Here is an 11578-nt window from a genome sequence, read left to right as displayed (position 1 = left end):
CTCTCTCGCTCTCTCTCTCTTTCTCTCGCTCTCTTTCTTTCTCACCCTCTCTCCCTCTCTCTTTCTCTCTCCCACCCTCAATCTCTCAGTGTCAAGTCCAGGTGTATGAATCACTCGATTACATGTCTATACCGACCCAAGACAAAGGTTAAGGACCTGCTCAGCTCAGCCCAGTCTGTGAATGTATTTTCTATGAGTGTATTTTTCTATTACGTTTCATGTGTCAGTCATTTCTGTACGTATTTTACAGTATGTGGTATAGACCTATGCAAAAGCCAGTGTTCACAAGAAACAGACTGTGCCTGTGAATGTGTGCATGTGCCCGACAAGAGAAAGAAAGTAAAAGAGTGTGTTTTGACAATAATAATGACTGCAAATGAAAATACAGTAGAATTGAAAAAATACCCAATAATTGAGCATCAGGCAGAAATCATACAGTCCAGAGATGCAGCAATCAGATTCTCAATTTGACTGGTTTTCTGTCACCATTGGAAATTATGCTATCTGGGGGCACTGTCTTACGTCAATGACAGGAAATGGAAACAGAGCAGAGAGTGGTGGCGATATATGCTGTTACCTCAGGAAGTAACCATGGCCCCTCGTCTGATGTAGACTACAGGATGAACAGAAACAAGAAACTGAACAGTATTTACAATAACAGTAAATGTGGTTGCCCTACAAAATGACACACACACATACAAATTGTGAACATTATTTGAAGAACAGATCAGGAAAGGGGACACTCAAATTTACATTTCAGCTATTTAGAGCTGTATAGCCGACACTCTTATCAGTTGCAGTCACGGCTAACAAATTATATCATGCTCACAGTAGTCGTAAACGCTTAATATATTATATGTATATATTAATATATTATCCTACAACTTGCCCCAATGAGTCACTAGGTCCTGCAGTTACAAAGTAAGCAGACACACCTACTCACATCTTATAAGAACAAACAACAGTTTGTAACCATGGCTGCACTCCTACCAAGCCAGAGATGTTAGGTACAGCAAAACGTTCTCATTGCTTATGCCGTCTGGCAAGATCTTTGCTTTCCTGTGTACATGTTTACTTGTTATCATCACAGATTCATCTAATATAAGAAGTTGTGTTTTAAATATTGAACCAACATGTTTAATTCAGGGGATTGATGTTAGATGTAGAAGACTGAAAATGTTTTGATTTTGCGATGCATACAGACACACAGGTTGTCTTTTGAAGAAAGCGTCACTATGCGGGGATCATAAATGATTACCAGAAAAGAGAGCAGCATTTCCAGGAAACAGTGCTATAGGAGACCAGATATACAGTGGGGGAAAAAAAGTATTTAGTCAGCCACCAATTGTGCAAGTTCTCCCACTTAAAAGGATGAGAGAGGCCTGTAATTTTCATCATAGGTACACGTCAACTATGACAGACAAAATGAGAAAAGAAAATCCAGAAAATCTTTTTAATGAATTTATTTGCAAAATATGGTTGAAAATAAGTATTTGGTCAATAATACAGGTAACGAGTGGAGGACAGAGGAGCCCCTTAAAGAAGAAGTTACAGGTCTGTGATAATTTGATAATAAGTGTAATTGCAGGCTCCCAGGGAAGCCAAAAAACTATCTTTGACCGCAATTCACCAGTCACCTGTGGCCACAGGTGGCCATGAATAGCCTGCATGCCGAAGTGTGTCATAAACTCATGCCTTTATTTGAAGTTTGCCCTGCTTGCCGTGTCTAAAGTGCCTGAGGTGACTCTGATTTATTTTAATTTTTTTTAAGTAATACAAAACACCTCTAAATTCTTGAATATGATGACTTGTTCTCTAAGTGGTGCACAAAATAAAGAAAAAAAGACTGAAAAGACAAAATAAATGTATTTAGCAAAAGTGCGTAAAAATAGGCCTACTCGACAATCGCTGTTTTAAATGCTCCCAGCTAACTGGCACAAGGATGACTTACATTTTCAGCCACAAATGACAGACAAGACAACTATCCAAATGGATAAAGATGTATTTATTAAGAAAATTATTATTAACTGATTATAAACAGAAATAAGGAGATTGGTGGGATTCTCTGGTCCGGTGGGGAGGCACGTGTTACTTGCAGCCGGGAGTAACTCAACCACGGTTCTGCATGAGGAGCTCATTTCTTGGGGCAACGGTCGTGGCAGGCGCAGGTGAGAGCAGCGACCAGGACCACGAACTCACTGAAGTCCACCTCAGAGTCTCCGTTATGGTCCAAAGCCTTCATCAGCTTGTCACAGTCCCCGGGGTTCTTAGAGGCCTGCAGAGAAACGGAGGAGAATGAAGGAGTTCTTCTGAGTGTCCCACAAAACAACAGGATTCATCTCAAGGACTGTTATTCACACAAATAGTGATATATAAACTATAGAATTGACTTCCCGGTTAGAACAGGATCTCCCTGTGTCACATCTTCACTTCTGGGCGTTTTGATAAGACATTCTTTACATAGTAATCCCTCATAAGTGTTCATGATAAATCAGTAAATGTGCAAATGGATGGGACAATAAAGATTTGTTGAATCTAATAAATTTGGTGCAGTGTACAGTACCTTCAGGAGAGAAGGCAACTCCTTTTCCATCATGGTCTTGAGCTCAGCCTTACTCAGCGTGCCCTTGTTGCCCTCGGCTCCAGAGTACTTGTCAAAGGTCTTCAGGAGGATGGCCATCGCTGTCTCGAGTTGGGACATGACTGCTACTGGTGAGGATAACGTTAGGACAAAAAACTCCAAGGCAACGTTCGGCGACTGGACAGGAGGAGAGGTGAAAGTACAGGGTGGAATTGAAGTCTCCTTTATGTTCTGCTCATGTCTTAATGTTGTTTGATGTTTGAATCAAATAACTTACTAAAGCCACTGTTGGCCCAGTGCTTGGGAGGTGGCAGTGACCGATAGTGTTTGATTTGGGGGAGTTTACATTTGAGTCAACATAATCTTAACATCAAAACGCCTATTGCAAACATTACCTCAATGTCCGGTACCATCGAATTCTGTCGTGCCACTGTTTCAAATCGGATTTGATTTAAGAAGAGTTAAAATGTTCTTAGGGTAGTGTTCTTAGGAATGTGTTTGGACCCTTGTGGCTGTTTTCTTTCAGAGCTGCTGTTAGCTTACTTTGAGTGACTTTCTGGACCCAGGCCTAATGAGTTTTGGTTGGCTATATTAAAATGGTCACACAAATGATTTGAGTGTTTCTGTAGGAGTGTGAACCTGATGTAACTAGAGGTGAAAAAAGATCACATCGTGTTCTTTGGTCAAAACCACATGACCTGACCAGGAAAAATGCTGGGCTATAGTTATAAGGTATAAGAGACTATAGATGATACACTGAACAAAAATATAAAATGCAACATATCAAGTGTTGGTCCCATGTTTCATGAACTGAAATAAAAGATCCCAGAAATTTTCCATATGCACAAAAAGCTTATTTCTTTCAAATTTTGGGCACAAATTTGTTTGCATCCCTGTTAGTGAGCATTTCTCTTTTGTCAAGATAATCCATCCACCTTACAGGTGTGGCATATCAATAATCTGATTAAACAGCATGAACATTACACAGTTGCACCTTGTGCTGGGGACAATAAAAGTCCACTCTAAAATTTGCAGTTTTGCCACAAAACACAACGCCACAGATGTCTTTTGAGGGAGCGTGCAATTGGCATGCTGACTGCAGGAATGTCCACCTGTCACGTCTCCTCCCATTGCTCCCCTCCGGCGCTCTGATTCACCGGTCTACTGAGCCACCGGTCTGAGCGCACCACCTCGCACACTAAATACCTCCAGCGCACCTGCACCTCATCATCTCATCACCACCCCTATTTAGCCCCGGACTGTTCTGAATGATGTTGTGTGTGATTGTTTAGCTTCGTGTCATGTACTCTATCTTTGTTATTTCTCTTTGTCATTGTTAAGTAAACCTTGACCTTGTTAATTCCTGCGTCTGCGTCCTGCCTCTTCATATACTCAGTACTCGTCACAGAATCACACACCAAACGAAAATGGATGCAGCAGGAGTTTCCCAGTGCCTGGACCAGCACCAGCAGCAGCTTGCCCAGTTGCAATGCAGGAAGTGTTCCAAACTCTGCATAATTTGCCCAGAACTCTGTGTCCACCTCAGGAAGCGGCGAGTGCCCCCAATCCACCTGTCCCCTGGCTATCACCCACTTCTGCGGGAACCCTCGCCCTACCGGAGCACTATGACGATAAAACTACTAAATGTAGCGGCTTCCTGCTACAGGTTTCCCTTTATCCGGCGCGTCTGCCTGGGGCATATCCATCTGACCAAGCCAGGATAGCGCTGGTGATTTCGCTACTTAAAGGGAAGGCGTTGGATTGGGCCACGGCAGTCTGGGGAGGAGAGGAGGCAGTGGCACTACCCTACCCCACCTTCCTCGCCTGGTTCAGGGCGGTGTTTAATCATCCCACGGAGCGAAAGGACGGGGGTGAGCATCTCCTCCATCCACAACAGAGAGAGGGGCCCGCGTCCGAGTACACTCTGAGCTTTCGCACGGTGGCGGCGTCTTCCGGCTGGAATGATTGTGATCTTCGCATCGGCCTTCAGGAGAGTCCTACGGGAGGACAGTAAGTCGGAATTCGCATGTCGGGACGACGAGATGGACCTTGATACCCTCATCACCACGTCCATCCGTCTTGATGAAATGTTGAGAGAGAGACGGCGTTCCCAACAGCTCCCGGAGCCTCGACGCTCACCCCATCTAAGCTATGGAAGCCGTCCTGATTCCGAGTCCTCACCCATGGAGGTGGGCAGCACCCCCTACACCACCACGGAACACAGATCTCCTGGCGGCTCCCTATCTAGGCGATATGACTCCCGTCGCCGCTCCGTTAGTGTGACGTCATCTCCTATCACAAAACCATTGTTTTTGGTTCCCATAACGGTGACTGGTTATTCCTTCTCTTCCATTTCTACTGCTATGATAGATTCCGGATCAGTGGGGAACCTTATAGATAGGGAGCTGGTCTCTGAATGGGGGTTGCCCACCATGCCACTGCCATCTCCGCTACACGTCACCTCATTGGACAATAAACCCCTTGGATCAGGCACCATTACGCACGTCACTCTCCCCATCACCATCACCATTCCCACACTACCAGAGCACCACGAGGAGCTGTCATTCCACATCGTCACGTCACCCCTTCACCGGATCGTCTTGGGATTGCCCTGGCTCAGACTACACAACCCCACCATCAATTGGATCACCAAGAGGATCACAGCCTGGTCCACCTCATGCCGGAAGACCTGCCTGCCGGTGGTTTGTTGTTCCACGTCAGTGGAGAGTTCGGAGTCCGCCCTCCAGCCCAACATTCCACATGAGTACGCAGATCTCTCCGATGTCTTCTCTTCATCAAAGGCTATGTGTCTCCCTCCTCACAGGCCCTGGGACTGCGCCATAGACCTGCTGGAGGGACAACACCCCCCGAAGAGTCGCATTTACCCCCTTTCCATGGCGGAGACTGAGGCCATGGAGAAGTATGCGGCGGAGACCCTGAAACAGGGGTTCAGCAGACGCTCTACCTCTCCTGCCTCCGCCAGCTTTCTTCTTCATGGCCAAAAAAGACAGAGGACTGAGACCATGCATTGACTACAGGGGGCAGAACGCAGTCACCACCAAGTACCGGCACCCCCCTCCCTCTGGTTCCGTCGGCCATCGAGCAGCTACGAGGGGCCCGGTACTTTACCAAGTTGGACCTGAGGAGCGCCTACAACATCATCCGAATCCGGGAAGGAGATGAGTGGAAGACGGCATTCAGCACTACCTCAGGCCACTATGAATACTGCGTCATGCCCTACGGCCTCGCCAACGCACCTTCTGTGTTCCAGTCCTTTGTCAATTATGTGTTCTGGGACATGCTGAGTAGACAGGTGGTGGTGTACATCGATGACATCCTGATCTACTCAGCTACGTTCGAGGAGCACGTCAGGGACGTCCGAGTTGTCTTACTATTCCTCCGGGAACATAGCCTGTTGGTGAAAGGGGAGAAATGCAAATTCCACCAACAGGCCATCTCCTTCCTAGGATACAGGATCAGTCCTCAGGGGGTGTTCATGGAAGGAGTGAAGACGGATGCCGTCAGGTCATGGCCAGTCCCCACCACCATCAAGGGCTACAGAGCATCCTGGGATTCGCCAATTTCTACCGGCGTTTCATCAGGTCCTTCAGCTCCATAGTCGCCCCGCTCACCTCTCTCCTTGAGGGTGGGCCTCAGAAGCTGGCCTGGAACCCTGAGGCTGACGCTGCCTTCAAGAGGCTGAAGGAAAAGTTCACCACAGCGCCCATCCTAAAACACCTAGATCCCTCTCGTCCTTTCATCCTGGAGGTGGACGCATTGGAGGAGGGCATAGGTGCGGTCCTCTCCCAGCGGCACAGTAAGCCAGAGAAAATGTATCCCTGTGCCTTTTTCTCAAAAAAGCTTACCCCCGCAGAGAGGATCTATGGAGTTGGAGAAAGGGAGCTGTTGGTGGTGGTCCTCACTCTGGAGGAATGGAGACACTGGCTGGAGGGCGCAGTCCATCCATTCCGGATTCTTACTGACCACCGGAATTTGGAGCACATATGGACAGCGAAACAGATGAACTCTCGTCAAGCCAGGTGGGCCCAATTTCTTACTTGATTTCAATTCATTCTGTCCTATCGCCCAGGATCCCAGAATGTGAAAGCCGACGCACTCTCCAGGATGCACCATACCGGAGAAAGGAAGGATCTGGGGGGTCCGATCCTGCCCTTGTCTCTCATCGTTGCACCTGTCGTTTGGGATGTGGACGAAGACATCCGCCTGGCAGCTCAGGAGGACCCAGTGCCTGCCAACGCCCCTCCAGGGCGCGTGTATGTACCCACCTGTGTCTGTGACCGCCTGCTGATCTGGGCGCACACCACCCTTACGGCAGGGCACTCTGGTATTACGCGCACCCTGCATTCTCTAGCCCAAAAATACTGGTGGCCCACCTTGGCTTCTGATGTCTCCCGCTATGTCAACTCATGTTCTGTATGTGCCCAAACGAAGACACCTCGGAACGCCCCGGCAAGCAAACAAGTTTACTGAGTCTACTGAGTCTACTGAGCCACCGGTCTGAGCGCACCACCTCGGCAACACCGGAATGGAAACCCAACGCACCCTAATCACCTCCAGCGCACCTGCACCTCATCATCTCATCACATTTACATTTACATTTTAGTCATTTAGCAGACGCTCTTATCCAGAGCAACTTACAGTTAGTGAGTGCATACATTTTCATACTGCCCCCCCGTGGGAAACGAACCCACAACCCTGGCATTGCAAGCACCATGCTCTACCAACTGAGCTACATCCATCACCACCCCTATTTAGCCCTGGACTGTTCTGAATGATGTTGTGTGTGATTGTTTAGCTTCGTGTCATGTACTCTATCTTTGTTATTTCTCTTTGTCATTGTTTAAGTAAACCTTGACCTTGTTAATTCCTGCGTATGCGTCCTGCCTCTTTGAATACTCAATACTTGTCACACCACCAGAGCTGTTGCCAGATAATTGAATGTTCATTTCTCTACCATAAGCCGCCTCCAACGTCGTTTTAGAGAATTTGGCAGTACGCCCAACCGGCCTCACAACCGCAGACCACGTGTATGGCGTCGTGTGGGTGAGCAGTTTGTTGATGTCAACGTTGTGAACAGAGTGCCCCATGGTGGCGGTGGGGTTATGGTATGGGCAGGCATAAGCTACGGACAACGAACCCAATTGTATTTTATCAATTGCAATTTGAATGCACGGAGATCCTGAGGCACATTGTCGTGCCATTCATTCGCCGCCATTCCCTAATGTTTCAGCATGATCATGCACAGCCCCATGTCACAAGGATCTGTACACAATTCCTGGAAGCTGAAAAAGTCCCAGTTCTTCCATGGCCTGAATACTCACCAGACATGTTTGGGATGCTCTGGATTGACATGTACGACAGCGTGTTTCAGTTCCCACTGTCACGATCGTCATGGAGAGACCAATGCGCAGCGTTGAAGGTGAACATATTTATATTTATTTAATGATCACACGATCAAACAACAAACGAAAACGTGACGTCTACGGTTTAAACACAAACCAACACGAACAAGAAACCACAAACACAAAGTGAAAGACAGACAGTTAAATATGGCTCCCAATCAGAGACAACCAGCTGACACTCGTTGCCTCTGATTGGGAGTCACTCAGCCCAACATAGAAAATCAAACATAGAATACACACCCTGGCTCAACATAACATTGTCCCCAGAGCCAGGGCGTGACAGTACCCCCCCCTAAAGGCGCGGACTCCGACCGCGCCAACTAAATCCCACAGGGGAGGGACCGGGTGGGCACTCCGCCTTGGCGGCGGATCCGGCTCCGGGCCTGATCCCCACTCCAACCCCCCCAAAGTACCCCTGGTCCGGTCTGGCCCCGCTGGCCGGAGCCGGACTGACGATACGCACCCCTGGCTTGGTGCGTGGAGCAGGAATGGACCGGACCGGGCTGACGATGCGCACCCCTGGCTTGGTGCGTGGAGTAGCAACTGGCCGGACCGGGCTGACGATGCGCACCCCTGGCTTGGTGCGTGGAGGAGGAACGGGCCGAGCCGGGCTGACGAAACGCACCACAGACTTGGTGCGTGGAGGAGGAACGGGCCGAGCCGGGCTGACGAAACGCACCACAGACTTGGTGCGGGGAGCAGGAATGGGCCGGACTGGGCTGGCGACGCGCACCACAGACTTGGTGCGGAGAGCAGGAATGGGCCGAACTGGGCTGGCGACGCGCACCACAGACTTGGTGCGGAGAGCAGGAACGGGCCGGGCTGGGCTGTCGACGCACACCTTAGGCTTGGTGCGTGGAGCAGGGACAGGCCGGACTGGGCTGGCGACGCACACCGTAGGCTTGGTGCGTGGAGTAGGAACGGGCCGGACCGAGCTGACGATGCGCACCCCTGGCTTGGTGCGTGGAGTAGGAACGGGCCGGACCGGGCTGACGATGCGCACCCCTGACTTGGTGCGGGAAGCAGGAATAGACCGGACCGTACTGGGGACACACACCACTGGCCCTACACCGGGATCTGGAACGGGCCGGACCGGACTGGCAACACACGCCAGTACCTCTCGCCGTGCCTCTACATCCTCCATCCCCTCTTCGACCAGTAGCCCCCGTAACCTGGCGGCCTCCTCTGGCAACCCGCTGGGCCGCTCTATCGCGGCCTCCTGCTGGTCGGACGTCGTGAGCCCCCCCCCTAAAAATTTTCTGTGAGTCTCTCTTCCCCGTGGGCCAGGCCTCGATAATTCTCGCCCAACTCTCGCTCCTCTGCTTCCAATCTCCGTCATTCAGCTCCTCATTCGGCTTGACCCAGTCGAAGCTCTGCCTCTACTGTTGCCAAGTCCACCCACTCTGCTCCTCACTAGGCTGCTTGGTCCAGTTCTGGTGGTTTCTTCGGTCACGATCGTCATGGAGAGACCAATGCGCAGCGTTGAAGGTGAACATATTTATATTTATTTAATGATCACACGATCAAACAACAAACGAAAACGTGACGTCTACGGTTTAAGCACAAACCAACACGAACAAGAAACCACAAACACAAAGTGCAAGACAGACAGTTAAATATGGCTCCCAATCAGAGACAACCAGCTGACACTCGTTGCCTCTGATTGGGAGTCACTCAGCCCAACATAGAAAATCAAACATAGAATACACACCCTGGCTCAACATAACATTGTCCCCAGAGCCAGGGCGTGACACCCACCAATATCCAGAAACTTCGCATAGCCATTGAAGAGAAGTGGAACAACATTCCACAGGCCACAATCAACAGCCTGATTAACTCTAAGTGAAGGAGATGTGTTGCGCTGCATGAGGCAAATGATGGTCACACCAGATACTGACTGGTTGTCTGTTCCACGCCCCTACCTTTAAAAAAAAGGTATCTATGACCAACAGTTGCATATCTGTATTCCCAGGCATGTGAAATCCATAGATTAGGGCCTAATTAATTTATTTCAATTGACTGATTTCCTTATATGAATTGTAACTTATTAAAATCTTTGAAATTGTTGCATGTTGCGTTTATATTGTGTTCAGTGTAGTTTCCCTAGTCTTAGATGAAGTGTTAGCCCGGTCCCAGATCTGTTTGTGCTGTATAGGACCAGGCTAGAAGAGGGTATCTCCTCAGATAGAACAATGAGACAGATATTTCACTGGATGTATAAATGTGAAGCATCCGGTTAGCGTTTCCACTCACTACCAAATATGATAGTGAGAGGAAGCCCACTGGCGGACAGTAGGAGAAGATGGCATGAGATGGATTTTGGCCGACATTCTGCACATTTTCTCATCAATTAAACATTTAATCTCAATACAGTTTTCTGTTCCCAAAACTAGAATCTGTTATGAACTGTAGCAGGTGATCACAGAATAAATGGTTTATTCGGCAGATACAGAGGTACGCAGCAATGCGTAAAACACTACAGTGCGGTATAACGGCGCACTGGAGAAAAACAAAACATACTGGTGAACAGGGGCGGTGTGTTCATTAGGGCGATATGGGCGACGCACTGCCAAACGGGAAAATAAAGGGATTTTTTTCCTAATCAATTATATCACGGCAACAGTAGTTATCAGTGTTCTAATCTAGACGTCTGATCTGCCACTAAATGTCCAATCAGGCTAAAGTCGTGCTTCAAATGTCCCCGCCAGTTTTGGGGCGATTTCAGTCAGGTTGAAAATCGCCCAGAAGTCTCTCATAGCCTCTAATGTAAAATCAATTTTTTTCAAATATCAGAGCTTTCAATACAATCTCTATGGGTTTCTGAGGGCTTGCACTTACGCGCTTTCGTCATACGTAACATAACCATGAACGTAACTAAAAAAAGAGCGGGTAGCCTCATCAATCAATTCACTACTACTGTCAAAATGGCAGTGCAACTCGATTGTCTCTTTGAAAGAAGTTCCTTTTGTCGGCGAACAAATCAAGATAAATTGGCAACGAAACAATTAGGACCTCCCAGACCAAATTTAATAATTCAACAGGTTTCTACTAAAGGGGGAAAGTCCTACACCCGAGGATTTTCCAAAAATTGGTATGAACGAAAAATCTGGCTAGCAGGCTGCGATGTAGCTAATGCAGTTTTCTGCTACCAGCCCACCGTGAGAGAGGCATCTGGCTACGAAGATTTTATTTTTTTCCTGCGGCTTTTTCACAAAATCATGCCCCACGTCGACATTCTGTACCAGAAGCTACAGAAGAAGGACATCGATGCTGTCTTTATCAAACCAGAAGTGGAAATGGCGGACGGAAGACAGGGTGGTGCGGCAGGTGCCGCTTCTCATTCGAATGCTGTAATTTTATCTAAACCATCAGGTGTACGCCGACCCCAGCTAAGTAACTCATGCAAAGAGTTAAAGCGCAATTATGTGTTTTATCTCCAGTACTCTGCCATGATTGTCAGTTATGTAGCTGCTCTACTGATAATCTCAGTGCGTCCTTGCTGGGATGACACAATCAGTCTACTACCGGAGAATATTAACACCAAACACAAACACATTGGTTCACCGTTCCACGG

At 48.3% G+C, this 11578-nt stretch overlaps 1 protein-coding gene across 1 annotated transcript; it reads right to left on the bottom strand.

Moving 5' to 3' along the window:
- Positions 1 to 2120: 2120 nt before the first annotated feature.
- Positions 2121 to 2964, bottom strand: LOC121583417 (protein S100-P-like). The gene is made up of 2 exons (XM_045225415.1): positions 2564 to 2964; positions 2121 to 2275 (listed from the first exon to the last, which is right to left on the bottom strand). Exons 1-2 carry the CDS (start codon positions 2699 to 2701, stop codon positions 2135 to 2137), a joined length of 279 nt encoding a protein of 92 aa, XP_045081350.1. The 5' UTR covers positions 2702 to 2964; the 3' UTR covers positions 2121 to 2134.
- Between the last annotated feature and the right edge of the window lie 8614 nt (positions 2965 to 11578).

The sequence above is a fragment of the Coregonus clupeaformis genome, chromosome 15 (genome assembly GCF_020615455.1).
Source record: "Coregonus clupeaformis isolate EN_2021a chromosome 15, ASM2061545v1, whole genome shotgun sequence".
Taxonomy (NCBI): Eukaryota; Metazoa; Chordata; class Actinopteri; order Salmoniformes; family Salmonidae; genus Coregonus; species Coregonus clupeaformis.
Note: the sequence above shows the minus strand (reverse complement) of the source record. Positions and strands in the feature narration are given on the sequence as shown.